Source organism: Mustela erminea, chromosome 1 (genome assembly GCF_009829155.1).
Source record: "Mustela erminea isolate mMusErm1 chromosome 1, mMusErm1.Pri, whole genome shotgun sequence".
NCBI classification, from domain to species: Eukaryota; Metazoa; Chordata; class Mammalia; order Carnivora; family Mustelidae; genus Mustela; species Mustela erminea.
The window spans coordinates 135,291,211-135,309,906 of NC_045614.1; the positions used below are offsets into that span (position 1 = coordinate 135,291,211).

Below are 18,696 nucleotides of genomic sequence, written 5' to 3' on the forward strand. Positions count from 1 at the left end.
ATGAGTGGGGTTATTCTGTACTATTCCTAACTAAGAGGAAATCACATAATTGTTCTGTGGCTTAATTTCCTTGAATATAAACCAGGACCATTAAGTTAGAATTATTGAAGTTTTATAAATGATCTGCTTTATAAGTTTTCTATCACATGAAGTCTGGCTTCATATGGCTTCAAAATATGCCTGGCTTTAGAAGCTCTCTGAACTGTAATACCATAAAATCCATTCAGTCTTTCCCTCACGACTCCCTAATTTGTATCTGTGCTCAAATTAGGCTCATGAATCTTCTCCGACCCTAATATCTTCACTCATCTTTTCCTTTCTGTGGAATGCTCTCACCACTGTTTTATACTTACTGAATTCTACCCATTCTTTAAGGCCCATCTTGTGTTTAACTTCATTTCCTCATACCTTCCGCAGGTATTTATCTGTTTTTCTAACTTCCTCTCCTATAAAGTCTCTCTTTTTTTAGTTATAAATTAGGATGTTTTATCAGATAATCTCATTTTCATCCAATATTTCAGTGATGATTCTAAGTCTATAGAATATGTACACATTCTCACAATGTATTATGCTTTTATATTTTCCATTTTCATTTTTTGTATGTTATTGTTGGCTCCCTAGATAGTTTATAAGATTCCATAGGTCAATGGTTCTCTATTATCTATATAACACAATAGATACTCAATAATTCACTTATAAGTTGATTTAAGCATGATAATTTTAAATTGCCATTTTGGGGTACTTGGGTGTTTTAGTTGGTTGAATATCTGACTCTTGATTTCAGCTCAGATCATGATCTCAGGTCCTGAGATCCAGCCCTGTGTCAGGGTCTATGCTCAGTGGGGAGTCTGCTTGAGGATTCTCCCTCTCTGCCCTGCTTACGCTTGCTCTCTCACTTTTTAAAATAAATAGATAAGGGTGCCTAAGTGGCTCAGTCTGTTAAACGTTTGTCTTCTGTTCAGGTCATGATTCCAGGGTCTTTGGATCCACTTCTGCATCAGACTCCCTGTTCAGTGGGAGTCTGCTGCTCCCTCTCTCTCTACCCCTCCCTCCTGCTCATGCTCTCTCTCTGTGTAGCTCTCTCTCTCTCAAATAAATAAATAAAATCTTGAAAAAATAGACAAATCTTTAAATGCCATTTTGATGAAAATATTAAAAAATTTAAAAATGTGGGGTGTTGAGTTGATTGTGGTAATTCTGGAAATTAGATTCTCCTCCCTCCCCAGCGTTTGCTATTGTTGCTTTTTTTGGGCTACAGTCATTTGTCTTTCTTTTTTTTAAGATTTTATTTACTTATTTTAGAGAGAGAGAGAGAGTGTGTGTGCGAGCACATAAGTGTGGGAAGGAGCAGAGGGAGAGGGAGAAGCAAACTCCCTACTGAGCAGGGAGCCTGGGGCTCAATCCCAGGGCCCCGGGATCATAACATGAGCCAAAGGAAGACACTTAATGACTGAGCCACCCAAGTGCCCTCCCTGAAGAACTTTTTAAAAACCTTTACTGCATCTGTACAATTGATACATAGTCATTAAGTTAAAGTTCACCCTAAAAAAAAAATCATATGAAGAAGGAAAAGACGACCCAAATACAGTTCTGGGTACAACTTTATACACATAGTTAAAGATATGAGTATACAATTATACACAAGTGGGATTACAGAATGACATGTTCTCCTATCTTTTCACTAAATAAGTTAGCCAATAGATATCTTTCCAGATTATTAAACATAATCTCCTTTTCCCATTTTTAATGAATAAGGGTATTCCAGTTTAGGTGTGATCAAATAATAACCTAATCAGTCCTATGGACATTTATTTCTAATTTTTATTATTATAACAATTATGTGATGAAATTGAAATTGTTATGCATAAATCTTTGTGTACTTGTACAATGATCTCTTTAGAGAAAATTCCTAGAGGTGAGATTACTAGGTCAAGGATATATACATCTGACATTGGATATGTATTTTCAAACTACCCTTTAAAAAGGTTGTATCAGCCCACGTTCCCACCAACAGTGAGAAATGAGATAGCTCATTTCCTTCTACTTGCGTGAATCTGAGGTTTTTAAGTCATTATTAATATTTTCAATCTATTAGGTAAAGCACATTATTTATTTTATACTATCTATGAGTTAAATTGAACATCCTTTCATCCTTGGCATTTGTTTTGTGAACTGGCTAGTAATGTTACTTCGCTATTTTCCATGTCAGTTTCACAGTTTCTTGAACAGAGAATCTCCAGCAGATCGCTCTCCTCCTCCCCTCTACTTTGAGAATCACTGCAGTAGTCAGCAAAACCCTCAAGTATGCAGACCTAATGTTTTAAAATTCATGATCAATTATTTTAAATAAACTTGATATGTAAGGAATGATAGTGGTAGAACAGCTACTATCAGATTAGCCTTCTCACAAATAACACCTAGTCACCCAAGACAAGAAATAAAACAACTACTTGAAGACTGGAGAGCAATCAAAAGCAGACAGACAGCTACTCTGGAAAGCAGTTTGGCAGTTCCTCATAAAGTTATAAAGATAGAGTTACTATTTAACCTAGTAATTTCATTCCTAAGTAAGCCCAAAGAAATGAAAACATGTCTGTACAGACTTATATACATTCTTAGCAGCATTATTCATAATAATCAAAATTTGATAATTTGGAATGGATAAATATAATATGTTATATTCATATAATGGAATACTATTTGTTCATAAAAAAGAAATGAAGTACTGATGAATGAAACAATGTGGATGAACCTTGAAAACATTATACTAAGTGAAAGAAGCCAGTCACAGAAAACCACATACTGTATTAATCCATTTATGTGAAATGGCCTGAATAGGGAAATCAATAGAAAAGAAAGGTGAGTAGTAGTTGCCAGGCTGGGAGTTGGATAGGGAGAAATAGGGATGGATAGTAAATGAGTATGAGACTCCTTTTAGAGGAGACAAACATTTCTAAAATTAGAGTGTGGTGGCTGCCCTATGAATACACTTAAAAACACTGAACTGTATACTTTAAATGGGTAAAATTATAGTATATAAATTATGTCTCAAAAAAAAAAACCTGCTTTAAAAAAAAGCAGGCAGAAACTTGAGAAGAGTCAATGGTTGACAAAAGGAAACAGTATTGAGTACATTTCCATTTTTTTACAACCTTTTATCTAAGAACAGACCCTAATTGGTGCCAGGAATTGTGGCTAAATCTCAGATAGAAACTTGCTGTCACTGGCCAAGAAATCAGAGGATAAAGCTCACTGACCATGCAGATGGAAACAGACGGGAAAACTCCAGAAAGAAAAAGGCCACAGGGACGTCATCTTTCCACCAGAAGAAAGACAGAGACTAAAGTTTGAGTTTAGTCAAGGTAACGCCTGTTAACACACACATAGAAGTCAGTGCTCTTTAGGGAAACTTAACAGAATCTAGAATCTATGTATTGTTCACAATGCTCAGAATACAATTCAAAATTACTAGTTATGCAAACACACAAGAAAAATGACACAAGAAAAAAGGCAATTGATGACAAAATGCTAGAATTAGCAGATAATGATTTTAAAGAAGATATTATAACCAAGACCTTACTGGAAAATATCATTTTGAACACTGTAACAACAGAGAAAATCTCAGGAGAGAAATAAGAACTATGAAAGAATAACCAAATGGAAGTTTTAGAAGTACAAAAAAAATATTGGAAATTAAAATTCACTGGACAGGCTTATGAAAGGATTGAAGATAACCAATGAAAGGATTAGTAACTTGTCAGTTGTCTTTTGGTTTTGTTAACTGTTTCCTTTGCTGTGCAAAAGTTTTTGATCTTGATGAAATCCCAGTAGTTCATTTTTGCCCTTGCTTCCCTTACCTTTGGTGATGTTCCTAGGAAGATGTTGCTGCGGCTGAGGTCGAAGAGGTTGCTGCCTGTGTTCTCCTCAAGGATTTTGATGGATTCCTTTCTCACATTGAGGTCCTTCATCCATTTTGAGTCTATTTGTGTGTGTGGTGTAAGGAAATGGTCCAATTTCATTTTTCTGCATGTGGCTGTCCAATTTTCCCAACACCATTTATTGAAGAGGCTGTCTTTTTTCCATTGGACATTCTTTCCTGCTTTGTCGAAGATGAGTTGACCATAGAGTTGAGGGTCTATTTCTGGGCTCTCTATTCTGTTCCATTGATCTGTGTGTCTGTTCTTGTGCCAGTACCATGCTGTCTTGATGATGACACCTTTGTAATGGAGCTTGAAGTCCGGAATTGTGATGCCACCAACTTTGGCTTTATTTTTCAATCTTCCTTTGGCTATTCAAGATCTTTTCTGGTTCCATATAAATTTTAGGGTTATTTGTTCCATTTCTTTGGAAAAAAAAAAAAGGATGGTATTTTGATAGGAATTGCATTAAATTTGTAGATTGCTTTAGGTAGCATAGACATTTTCACAATATTTGTTCTTCCAATCCAGGAGCATGGAACATTTTTCCATTTCTTTGTGTCTTCCTCAATTTCTTTCATGATTACTTTATAGTTTTCTGAGTATAGATTCTTAGCCTCTTTGGTTAGGTTTATTCCTAGGTATCTTATAGTTTTGGGTGCAGTTGTAAATAGATTGTAAATGGGATTGACTCCTTAATTTCTCTTTCTTTTGTCTTGTTGTTGGTGTAGAGAAATGCAACTGATTTCTGTGCATTGATTTTATATCCTGACGCTTTACTGAATTCCTGTATAAGTTCTAGCAGCTTTGGAGTGGAGTCTTTTGGGTTTTCCTTCTGCCCATTTTTTGACATGATTATCTGTTTTGTGTGTGTTGAGTTTGGGAAGTTCCTTATAGATCCTGGATATCAACCTTTTGTCTGTACTGTCATTTGCAAATATCTTCTCCCATTCCGTGGGTTGCCTCTTTGTTTTGTTGACTGTTTCCTTTGCTGTGCAGAAGCTTTTGATCTTGATGAAGTCCCAAAAGTTCATTTTCACTTTTGTTTCCTTTTCCTTTGGAGATATATCTTGAAAGAAGTTGCTGTGGCTGATATCGAAGAGGTTACTGCCTTTGTTCTCTTCTAGGATTCTGATGGATTCCTGTCTCAAGTTGAGGTCTTTTATCCATTTTGAGTTTATTTTTGTGTACAGCGTAAGAGAATGGTCGAATTTCATTCTTCTACATATAGCTGTCCAGTTTTCCCAGCACCATTTATTGAAGAGACTGTCTTTTTTCCACTGTATATTTTTTACTGTTTTGTCGAAGATTATTTGACCATAGAGTTGAGAGTCCATATCTGGGCTCTCTACTCTGTTGCACTGGTCTATAGTCTGTTTTTATGCCAGTACCATGCTGTCTTGGTGATCACAGCTTTGTAGTAAAGCTTGAAATCAGGTAATGTGATGCCCCCAGTTTTGTTTTTCTTTTTCAGCATTTCCTTAGCAATTTGGGATCTCTTCTGATTCCATACAAATTTTAGGATTATTCGCTCCAGCTCTTTGAAAAATACCGGTGGAATTTTGATCGGAATGGCATTAAAGGTATAGATTGCTCTAGGCAGTATAGACATTTTAACAATGTTTATTCTTCCAATCCAAGAGCATGGAATGTCTTCCATCTTTTTGTGTCTAGAAATATATTTTTTAAAGAAAAAAACCAGAAGAACAAAGTCTAAACATAAAATATCAATAGAGAAATTATAAAAAGGAATCAAATAGATTATCTTGAACTGAAAAAAATGAGCAAAGAATAAAAAGTATATTGTAAATGTCTGCAGAACCCCAAAATATGATCTGTCTCTTCATGATACAAATAGAAATCACAGTGTAATGCCACTTTTCAATCTTCAGAAAATGGGAAAATGGGTCTCCTTACAAAGCGGTGAAGGGCGTATTAAGTGGTACAACTTTTCTCAAGTATAATTTGGCAAAATCTATCTAGAACCTTGAAACTTTGACACAGCTATTATCCTTTCAAGGAAGTTTAAAGATGCATTGCATATTCATTTGTTCATTTCTTTTCATATTCATTCATTCCTTCATGAATATTTATTGTGTCTATTACATGCCAGGCACTTGCCCTAGGTGTTAAAGAAACAGCAATAAACAAAATAAATTCCCTGCTCTCTAGAGTTTTCATTCCAGCAGATGAAAAGCTATACACAAATAAACAGAATCAATATATAATATGTTAAGTGATAATAAATGACATAAAAAAATAAGGCTGGGTAAGGAAGATGGCATTATTTTAGGTGAGGTAGTCAGGGAATTTCATAAACTAAATATACAGTATTGAGTTGTTAGTAAAATAAATTATAGTACAAGTAAATTACTTATGAAATAAAAATTAAAATCCATAGTACCATAATTTTTCCCTTCATTTGATAATAAAATTTTTAACTTTGATTTTTAATAAACACATTATTCAAATACATGACATAGAAACTTTCAAGTTAAATTAGAATATATTATTGAATTGCATTATGTTACATTAAATGGAACAGAATTAAAGGGAAAAGATACCTTTGGCCAGGTTTTTAAATTAACCTACGTTATTGCTTTTATTAATCAGCAGGTGGTGCTATTGCTTGTGTAAGACAACTTTTGCCATTTTTTTTTTCACTGTTCATGAATATTCCGTTAGTTATTATAATAAAAAGACTTCCCTCTGTTCATTCATTCTTCCATTCAATTAAAATAATTGCAGTGATTCATCACTTGCAGTAACTGGTCTTACTGCTATATGTAACTTTTCATTGTCAATTACAGATGTGAACACATACAATTTAAGATAGCCTGCAATTTCCTAATTCCTGGGATATGAGGGAGAATATTGATTTTAAAAATCATTAGTGTAACAAAGAAATGTAAGAAACTTTGCATCTATCATCTCTTCCCCCTAAACTTAATCTGTAAGCACACACTTTACCAACTGAATTCATCCGACTTGGCTAAGGATACATGCTTTTGAGAATCTTTTTAATCTAGTATATTTATAGAGCAGTAGTAAAGAGAAAGGTGAGATTGGCATTTGGGAGGTGCTTTTGTAAGTTTTTACAGTTAAATCTTGTGTTTTAGTGTAAATATTTCTTGTTGCATTGGTGGGGAACTCTGTGCCTAAGCAGTTTGACAGAATACAGGGTAAAAATGGTCTCTTCTCTTTCAAGGACGTAAAATCCTTTAATGAATAAGTCAACACTTTATAAATGCATTCTCATTTGTTCTCTATATTGGCTGTGCAGTATGATGGCATATTATATTTATTTTTTTAAAGATTTTATTTACTTATTAGAGAGAGAGTATGTGAGCAGTGGGAGGGGCAGAGGGAAAGAGAGCCTATCAAGGAGATTCTGTACTGAGTGCAGAGCCGGGCCTTGGGGCTCAATCCCACAACCCTCAGTTCATGACCTAAACCTAAATCAAGAGTCAGATGCTTAATCCACTAAGCCACCAAGCACCCCATGTTGTAATGTACTTTAATGTAGGAGTAGTATTGACATGGTTGTAGAGCCCTAGAGTCAAGATCAAGACTCCAGTGGTGAATTTACAGAGTTAAATGGGCTGAGCTAAGTGATTACCTCTTCCCTTTCAATTCCACCATTCTGCGATACGTCTTGCATGGCCTTTGGAAATACCTGCTTGCTTCTTCTCATAAGTAGTAGTAGGGTGTTTTTTCTTTGTTTTATAGGAAGATTGTTACAAGGAAGAGGTAGCACTGCACATGGTATACTAGAAGTAGGAAAAACTCAAGCAGTGCTAGAGAAATGTGGCTGATCCTGTAACTTCAGACTTATTCTATATTTTATTATACTTGGATATAAGTAGCAGAAACCATTAAGCAAAAAGAAGAACTGGCTACAAGGTGACTGGGATATCTTCCAGAGGCCAGGTCAAGGAACTGTGCTTCCTTTGCAGTATGAGACCCTACTATCCAAAATTGGGAAATTCACCAAGCATAACAATCAGAGTTCTATTACAGAATTAATTTTTAATCTTAAAATCAATACCTAACACATGGCAGGTGTTCCATAAATGTTGCATTTTAATGGATCATTGTACAGACAAAAGACATTGTTTTGGTTTCGAATGGCTTATATTTACTTAACAGTATAACTCAGTGACTTACATTGCAGCATTTTGACTAGATTATTCCTAGAATTGATCCATTTAATCAATTTGGTTGATGTTTTTGAGAAAGCTACTTTAAGATTTCTAAATCTTTGGCTTTTAATTTGTTCCTTGGATTTTTCTATTTTAAAAAGGTTGAAGTCAGTGGCGTCTGGGTGCTTCAGTGGGTTAAAGCCTCTGCCTTTGGCTCAGGTCATGATCCCGGGGTCCTGGGATCGGCCCGCTCAGCGGGGAGCCTGCTTCCTCCTCTCTCTCTGCCTGCCTCTCCGTCTACTTGTGATTTCTGTCTGTCAAATAAATAAATAAAATCTTTAAAAAAAAGAAAAACGTTGAAGTCATGGTTGAACTCTGGGAAAGAATTCTTTGCTAAGGACACAGGCATATTCATTCATTCATTCATTCATTTAACAAATATCGATGTGTGCTAAGCTCTCTGTGATACTCTAGCTAGTCAAAGAATAATATTCATATATGTCCTCTAGGAGTAAGTCACCCTCTATTGAGAGTACTGATATGTAAACAGATAATTAAATAACATGATTATTTAATGGCAAAGATTATAATTGTTGTGGGAGAATAGAGAAGGAATAGAGTATTGGCAAGTTTTTAGGTATGTCTGTACTTAGGATGAGACTAAAGTTGGTTTAAGTAAACTTTCTCTCTGGTCAAATACCTTAAAAACATTAAAATGTGGGTTTTTAAAAAAATAACTAGAGATCTTTTTTTAACCAATAAGCACAAATTTGATATTGCTTTTTTTCTGATTTTGGTACCTAAAAATCTAAATTTAATTATCTATGTCTAGAAACACAGAACTTCACTTCTGTTGACAAATGTTCTTTAAGTGTACATATGCTAAAATCATGCAGAAGCTCCTGTTACACATGGACCGGTCCACTAACTCCTTCCGCACAATATGTCCTTGTTCCTCCACCCTCCATTTGGAGAAGTGGTATAATTTCCTCTTCTACAATCTCTCTCATAGTATCTTCTGCATAAACAAAAATACCTCATTAACTAAACTCCAATATTCATACATTCTGATTAGTTAGTGCTAGAAATCAGTTATGTAAAAATTTTAAATCCTTTATTTTGATTTAAGGAAAGATGTTATTTCCTTTTACTTAATCATTTTTAGTTAAATTATCTTTCCCTTCTGAACCTCTTTCCTTTTTATTTATTTATTTTTTTAAGATTTTATTTATTTGAGAGAGAGAGCATAAGAGGGAAGAGGGTCAGAAGGAGAAGCAGACTCCCTGCTGAGCAGGGAGACCGATGAGGGGCTCCATCCCAGGACTCCAGGATCACGACCTGAGCCGAAGGCAGCTGCTTAACCAACTGAGCCACCCAGGTGCCCCCCTCTTCCCTTTTTAAAGAAATTCTATAGATTTTTTTCTCAGACCATTAGGGCATATTAGTATCATCTGTTTAGTATCATCTGTTTAAATTTTAATAATCTAAAATTGATCCTTAAGGATTTTCCCCTCAGGATTCTAAGATGTTCATATTTTCTCTGAGGAAGGTTCTGTTTAAGAGTCTTAATTTTTTCATACCATCAGGAAATATTCATGAAAAAAATAGCTTGCTTTTTCTTAATAAAGACATGCCTCAGAGATTTTGTAGGCGTGGTTCCAGACCACTGCAATAAAGCGAATATCAGAATACAGCCAGCAAAAATGAAACTTTTTATTTCCCAATGCATGTAAAAGTTATGTTTGCACTACGTTATAGTCTATTAAGTGTGCAATAGCATTATGCCTAAAAAAGACATTTATATACCTTAATTAAAAAATACTTTATGCTAAAAAAGGCTAACCATCATCTGAGCTTTCAGTGAGTCATAATCTTTGCTGGTGGAGGGTTTTGCTTTAGTGTGGATGGCTGCTGATTGATTAGGATTGTGGTTGCTGTCTTATATGGACTTGGTTCATGGTGCCCCAAAACAATTACAATAATAACATCACTGATCACAGTTCACTGTAACACATATAATAATATTGAGAAAGTTTGAAATATTGTAAAAATTGCCAGATTGTTACACAGAGACACAAAGTGAGCAGATACATTAGAAAAAACAACATCAATTGACTGGGTTGTTACAGGTTGCCACAAACCTTCAATTTGTAAAAAATGCAGCATCTACAAAAGTCAATAAAATGCAATAAAATAAGGTATGCCTGTATAATTTCAATGCTTTCTGTTTAACTTAATGGTAGACTATTAAATACATATTTTGCTTGATGTCATAAAGCCATTTTGATTCTTTTTTCTTTCTAAAAACAACTTGTTCAGTAATTTTAAATCATTTCTTTTGGATATCCTTGAGAATTTGATACCATGTGAACAACACCAAGATTCTACTACCACTTGGCGACAACATGATCAAATTATTTTTTAGTTTCTTTTTAACTGTGAATGAACCTTTTGAAAGCCAAAACCACAAAGCCCAAACTACTTGAAAAAGTGGTAAAAGTACTGGTTAATGTGTTTATGCTTATATCTGAGTCTGAATCTTTAGAGAAAAAAAACTTAAAATCTCCGAATTGGGGCACCTGGATGGCTCAGTCCATTAAGTGTCTGCCTTTTGCTTCCAAGACCCGGGCATGGAGCCCCAAGTTGGGCTCTCTGCTCAGTGGGGAGTCTGGTTCTCCCTCTCTCTCTGCCCTTACCCCATCCTTCGTGCTCTCTCATGTGTGCTCTCTTAAATAAATAAAATCTTGAAAAAAATGATAAATAATAAAATTTCTAAATTGACTTCTGTAATTTCACAGTAGGTCAAATAATGGGCCCCCAAAGATGTCCATGCCCTAATCCCCAGAACCTGTGATTATGTCACCTTAAAAGGTAGAAGGAACTTTGATGATATGATTAAAGGTATGGACCTTCAGATGGTAAGACTATCCTGGATTGTTCAGATTGGCCCAGTCTAATTGTAAATCCTTAAGAGCAGAGACTCTTTCCCAGCTGGGTTAAAATACCCAATGTTTTGGGTATTTGGGGAGGTACCAGAGTCAAAACCAAACTGGCCAGCCTTAAAATTTTTCAAGATTGCTTTAGAAAAAAATAGTGCTAAACCTCTCAAAAGCATGCCCATCAACAACTGCTGTGCTCTTGCTCAGTGACATAGTGCTTCTTATAGGCAGCTGAAAGTAACATTGATGTTTTACTTGAATAACATATTGTGAATACAGATCACATTTGTGTTCTATAAACTTATTTTATAATTACTGCCTTTTCTATTGCTTTTTTTTTCTGTTCTTTGCTTATCTTGTGTTTTTAGAAATTATTTGTTCTTAACCAAGCCAAAATTAGTATTTGTTTACCTTTTCATAGTCTGTATCTTAAGAAAACTGTGGTTGCTGCAATCAATTTATTGCTTTGAATTAGGGGGGAAAGATAGACTACTTCATCAGTATCGTGAAGGCACAAACTTTACCAGTATTGTGAAGGCACAAATAGTGATTAATATTAAACAGTTTAATTAGATAAACAAAAAAGCTTATATTTTGAGGAAATTAGCAACAAAAAATCAATATAACAAAAATAATGAAAACAAAAACCAAAATATAATGTGATAATCATAACATACCAAAAAAATTAATATTTTCATATTTGTATGAACCTGTGTACCTTTCAAGTCTTCGGACAGACCTTTTTTTTTTAATATTTTTTTTTGTTAGGTAATCTCTATACCCAACATTGGGCTTAGACTTAAAACCCTGAGATCTAGAGTCACATGCTGTATTGACTGAGCCAGCCAGGTGCCTCTGAACAGACATATTTTATGAACAGACATGGTTCACATATATTTGTATGTATCTTTTTACTTTTTAGTATTGATGTTGTATACTTATTTTAGTTCAATATTATGTTATGTCTCAAAACACTCAAACTATGAAAGCAAAGCATTATTTCAATAAAAATAGGTTAAGGGGGAAAGATAATGGCAGAGGTAGCATTTTTTAAAAATTAAGATATAACATATACAGTATCTTATGTGTAAGCACAGTAAATTTTTACATATGTAAATACCCAAGAAACCACCACTCACTGATATGAAAAATATTAACAACCCAGAAACTTTCACTGGGTTTCCTCCCAGTTAGTTACTCCTCTATTGTAACTGCTATTCTGACTATGTCATCATAGTTTAGTTTTGCCTGCTTGTGACTTTTATATAAATGGAATCATACAGTATTTTTACTTTCATCTAATTTTTTTTATTCAACCATATGTCTGTGAGATTTATCTATGTTGTTGGGTATAGTGTCATAATTTTTGAATCTTTTCAAATCTCCCCATAAAACAGAAAATAAGAGTATAACCAACATTCCACAGACAGCCACTACAACAAAACTTAGATGATACCATATTCCTACAAACTCCCAAATCCAAGTGGTTTTCCAAAATAGTGGTATTTCGACATGTAAACATAGTCTCAGCATCTGTGTGTGAGGAAGCAGAGGAAAGACAGCTAGGCGTCTCAGATCATGAGAAAAGAACTCCCAATTTGCCAATAAATGCCTGAAAGTGAGACAGGCCACTCAGTTCAAATAGAAGTTGAAACTGGACAGAAATCTGTAGGATCATAGTCGCAGAACAGGATCTTAGTCAAATTACATAATGTTGCCAAAGATAATGAAGGCATGCCATAAAGAGACAAGCCCTGCCAAATAATTCAAAACAAGTTGAAGGATATTAAAAACATGCAAAAGCTATGAAATAACCATATAAATCAAAACTAGGAAAATTAAGAAATGAGGTGACTAGAGAAAGGGAGACTAGAGATGGCAGAACTCAGAAGGGGATTATAAAAAAGGAGAAAATTATTACGGAAGTGAAGATGAAACTAGAAGGAATATAAGGCAAATAAACAATGGATATTGCCTTAAGGGATAATAGGAAGTAAAATGAAAACAAGGAAAGGGCAAAAGAGATACAAAGTTTTGATAGAAAATGATAGATACAGAAAATAAAGATGCAAAGTATATATAATAGTAGTCTTCAAAGGAGAAGCCCAAAGTTATGAACAGAACAAATACTAAAAGCTACCACTCAAGAAAGATTTCCTCAAACGTAAGGGATTTTAAATTGATATTGAAAAGGCATACTAGATACCTAGGAGAATTGACCCAGATAGCCAACACCCAGATATATGCTAAAAAAAAAAAAACAAAACTATAGGAGTTTAAAGAAAAAGAAAAAAATTTTGTGGACATCAAAGGAGAAGACTAAGTCACTCATACAGGGGAGAAAATGAAAATGTCACTAGACTTTGATAACACTTTATGCTAGACTATAGGTAAACATAGGATACTCAAAGAATAGGCGAGCCAAACATTTTATATCTGGCCATTCTGAACTTTAAAGGTCTGAAGCAAACTGGTATAAACATGTAAGGACTCAAGGAATGTGGTTCCCATAAGTATTTCAAGGAGTCTACTGGAGAATTAGCTTCAGATTAATAATATGACTAGGGTTTTAGCAAAATAAGTACTGATTGTGAGCACAAGATACATATTTACTGAGAACTAAGACAAAATGTCTGTGAAGGATACAGTATAATAGGTATCAGCTATAGGCACACATTGCAAAAATGGGAGTAGAATGGAAGTGTATGAAAAGTAGAATAAGGTTGCTTGCAGATGTTAATTGGGAATAAAAAGATACTACTTAAAATCAGACACAGGAAAAAGGGAAGGGGGAAGATATCTCTTAATTTTCATGTTGCTTATAGTGGACCACCACCTAAAACAATTAACAAATTCCTTAATATTAGCAAATATCCAGTCACTGTTCAAATTTTTCAACTCTTTTCTTTTTCAGTTTGTTGAAATTAAGATGCAAATAAGATACAGTCATTGTGATTGATCTTTAAGTTCCCCTTCCAAATTTTTTTCCCTTTGTAATTTTCTCTAGTTAAAGAAACTGGGTCATGTCCTGTAGTTTCCCACAGTCTGGATTTTGCCATCTGCAGTCTCGTGGTGTCATCTAACACGTTTTGGCCGTACCCACCCTACATCTACTGTATCAGAAACTGGAGTGGGTCCAGTAATCTATTTTAACAATCCCTCTAGGTAATTTTAATGCACACTAAAGTTTGAAAACCAGTGCTTTCTTTTACTCTTCCTACTTTAGTTTGTTTGGAATTCTAATAATAAAAAGTGAAAGAGGAAAAATTAGGTTGATGAATGTGTAACAAGGAGAAACTTAGCATGTCTGACTCCATATTGCCTTGATTTCCCTTGCTTAGAAAGTTCTACTTAGCCCTGCACTCAGGCATGTTACAGATAAGCTTTGCCAAAACTGCTTTTTACCCAAATCTAACTCACTCGAGATGAGGACGGATATACAGAAACTACATGACCAGATTCCTGTACTCAAAGATCAACTGATCAAAGACAAAGAGGTTACACGGTCTTTCTTTACAAACAAAATCACTCTCCTTGCCCCATCATCTAGCCTCTCAACTTAATTGCCCTGTCAGGTGGTGAGCAGAGCAAGCTTGGACTTGGTAACAACTGTAAAAAAAACAAGTTTACGCATAAATATGAGAAGCTGGATTAGAGGCCAAGACATGGGTCATGTAATTTTCTCAAGAGCTGGCAGATGAATTGGCAGGGTATTAACAGTGAGCCAGTTGTTAATGATAGTCTTAGACCAAATTACAGATTTTGCTTTTCTTGTAGAACAGTGGCTGTATGTTAAAATCACATAGAGAACTTGAAAAAAATGTACCCAGATCTCATCCCAAGAATTTCTGGACTTAATTGATTGGGCCCCTGGGTTTTGTTGTCTTTTATAAAAGCACCCCAGGTGATTCTAATGTGCAACCAGAGTTAAGAACCAGTGTCCTAACTTTCCCATGCTTAAGAATCCCCGAAAGAACTCATTAAAAGTTTCCTGGCCCTCAGAGGAGTTGGGTCCATTAATTTACATTTCTAACAAGATCACAGGGAATATAGATGCTCCTGGCCCAGTCATATCCTAAAGTAAGGGATAGTTGCCTTAAAGCAAAAGAAAAGTGTTAAATGTTAAGTGAGAGGGATATTTAAAAATTAATCTTCATGGTTCTTACTACTACTATCACTAAATTACATCTAAGGAGGCTGCCTTATTTCTTTCTAGAGTTTGAAACACAAACATGAATATTCCATGGCATATTTGGGGAAGAGAAGAGGCTTAGAGTATTAAAAGTCTCTTTATTTACTTTTAAAGATTTATTTATTTGAGAGAGTACAGCAGCAGGGTTGGGGCAGAGGGAGACGGAGAGAGATAATTTCAAGCAGACTCCCTGCTGAGCGTGGAGCCCGAATGGGGGCTCAATCCAATGATCCTGAGACCAGGACCCAAGCTGAAAGCAAGAGTAGGATAGGTACTTAATGACGCTTAACTGACTGAGCCACTCAGGCACCCCTAGAAGTCTGTTTAAAGCACAGATGATAAATAGATCCTTTGACTTACCAACAATTATTAAATTTACTGACTGGACAAAATTACCTTATCTCCCAACCCCACCCCCCAGATTTCATAACTATTAAAGACCCATTCTTTGATGATTTGCTTGTGCTTGTATTTTTTTTTTTTTAGAAACTAATAGAGTCATCTAAAAGAAAACACTTCTTAATTTTAAATAAAAATATGAATATTTAATATAACTTATATCATGGTACTGTTATATTCTTTGAAGTTTGTTTTTAGGGATAAGTTGCATGTTGCAGATGTCATTGTTGATGAACCTTACAGACTGAAAGAAGTCAGAGAAATATAGGGTGATGATAGTATTATCTACACATTTCTTTCCAGTTTCTCCTTTTAGTTAGGATCAGTCATCCAGGGGTTTTTAGATACATTTTTCTATGTTTAATTTTAGTAAAATGTATCTTTCTGGCTGATTTGGTTCTTTGGGTATTTTAAGATCATACTTTAGAGTAAAATAGGTTTAAGGGGCACCTGGGTGGCTCAGTCAGTTAAGCATCTGACTCTTGATTTTGGCTCAAGTCATCATCTCGGGATTGTGAGGTCAAGTTCTGTGTCAGGCACCACGCTGGGCATAGAGCCTGCTTAAGATTCTTTCTCTCCCTCTGCTCCTTTCTGCCACTCCCAGTCCCTGCTCTCACATGCTCTCTCTCTCTCTCAAAAAAAGTAATATTTTAAAATATGAATCTGTGGTTTTAAAATAAGATCTTTGTTGCATCTACACCATGAGAATAGACTAGTTTTAGAATGACAGATGTGCCATAAGCCTAGTCCAATCTGTTTTGTATATTAACAATAAGCCTCATTTGCCTATACCAACCACTTAATTTTTATGTAAAATAGTAGTCATGCAGGATTTCATAATACTGTTTGTCAAACACAAATGAGTTGATTTCATTTTATTGCCAGAAGCATATTGTTGGTATCCTTAATGTTCTTTGTCTTATTTTTAAAAAGATGATTTCAACTATTATATATATTCTTTTCTTGAACTTGCTCTTCTTAATTTTAGAAAAGGAAGTTTCTAACATTTTCATACTGCTGATGAAGTGAAAGTTCGTTTATTACCTTCTCCTTGATAACTTTTTTAATAGGCATTTTATTATTTTTTTTAAAAGATTTTATTTATTTGAGAGAGAGAGCATAAGAGAGCATAAGAGGGTGAGGGTCAGAGGGAGAAGCAGAGTCCCCGCTTAGCAGGGAGCCCAATGTGGGGACTCAACCCTGGGACTCCAGGATCATGACCTGAGCCAAAGGCAGTCACTTAACCAACTGAGCCACCCAGGCACCCTATAAACCTTTTACTTAAGCAACAGGTAGAGCTTTAAAGGATGGTGGAAGGGAGTTGAAAAAAAGTGTCAGTGAGTGGAAAGAGTCATTCAGCATATTTATTGTATATATGAACTTTATAGAGAATTTAAAGTCTTTTTTGATAGTAGTGTGAATTAATGAATCTTTTTCTATATCTTTCCCATTTTCTCCACATTTTTTGGTCAGTGAGCCCATAGCTAACAATGAACACATTTGAAGCAGCAATATTGTGCAACAAAATAAATACCCACCAAGAGCAACCAAAAAATCAACAACAAAAAAAATCAAGACTTAATTTGACTTTCTAAGGTTGGAAGAATGGGAAGAGAATGTATATCAATTTAGTCAAATAAATAAATCATCCTTTTAGCAAATATGTATGTCCCATCTGAAAAAAATGAAAGAAAATGCTTGTAATAGCATCTTTTTTTTTTTTAAGATTTTATTTATTTATTTGACAGACAGAGATCACAAGTAGGCAGAGAGGAGGTGGTGGGGGGGGAGCAGGCTCCCTGCTGAGCAGAGAGCCTGCTGTGGGACTCGATTCCAGGATGCTGGGATCATGCCCTGAGCCGAAGGCAGAGGCTTTAACCCACTGAGCCACCCAGGTGCCCCTTGTAATAGCATCTTTTAAAAGTCTTTTTCTTACTGTCTTATTCACACACACACACAGAGTCTCTTTCATCCCAGTTGATGCTTATTGATTAGGTAACTTTCTCAAAAAGGTAGTAGACTCTAGAAGAGATTATATTTACTACATTATGAAAAAAAAGAAGAAGAAAAGATCCATTAACCTATCTTTCATGATTTAAAATGTATATCAGAGATGTCTTAGTTATATTGTGTGTTTAGTTTCAATTTTTTAGTGACACTATTGGAATATTAAAACCAATCTTTTAGATGTAGGGACTATAGAGATCCTTAAGAATTAATAGCAAGGTATCTTTTTTTTCTTCTATAGAGTCTTTTTGTTAACCCGTTCAGTATTATTACTTAATAATAATAATGCTAATGGAAATGGTATGGGTGTTTTGCAGTGCTTGAGAGATTTTACATACTTCTGTTGTATTCTACTATGTACTTTAAAAATTACATCCATATCTTCTGTTCACTACACATTTTAGTATGAAAAATATTAATTCTAGGATAAAGGCACATTCTTATAAAAATCATCTTAAAATGTTAATGTATGCTCAATTTAAAACTTCTTTAAGATTTTTTTTTTCAGTGTATCGATTTTTCTCTCATTTTTTCTTCTCCAGTGGTCATATGCCTTAGAAAAGCCCAACACTGGCAGCATATTTAACATCGCATGGTCAATTGATGGCACTCAGATTGCTGGAGCCTGTGGAAATGGGCATGTTGTTTTTGCACATGTGGTGGAACAACGCTGGGAGTGGAAAAATTTTCAAGTAACATTAACTAAACGAAGAACCATGCAGGTATGATTATGTTCCATGCCTGATTAACCTTGCTTCTTCTCTCGTCAGCTCACTATACAGAATATGGAATTATCTTCACTAAGTATATTTAAATCAAGTTTATAAAAATTCAGTTATATCGGAAATATTTTAACTAGGCCATTAATGACTTTTTTCATGACCTAAAGTTAAGAACCTCTTACCATTATAGAACCCAAGTGCCCACAGCTACTCTGGTGGTAGGGTTGAGGCAGGGATGGTGAAACTCAACGCATTTAGGGAATGTATGGATTCAGTTGAAGAAGGGGGGGAAGAAGCTGTGACAAGCTTGATCTTACCACTCCAGTTAGGGGCTGACCCCATGGCAGGCCTAACCTGCTAGTCACTGTCAGGGTTATA

General features: G+C 35.0%; 1 protein-coding gene across 8 annotated transcripts in view; it reads left to right on the forward strand.

The window, feature by feature from the left end:
• Positions 1–18,696, forward strand: part of IFT80 (intraflagellar transport 80) — a 108,077-nt gene that overhangs the window by 39,857 nt on the left and 49,524 nt on the right. For all 8 annotated transcript variants that reach the window (XM_032342780.1, XM_032342771.1, XM_032342760.1 and 5 more), the window contains one exon: positions 18,139–18,318. In XM_032342780.1, coding sequence (XP_032198671.1) covers positions 18,139–18,318 — 180 coding nt within the window. The remainder of the gene's footprint in view (positions 1–18,138; positions 18,319–18,696) is intronic.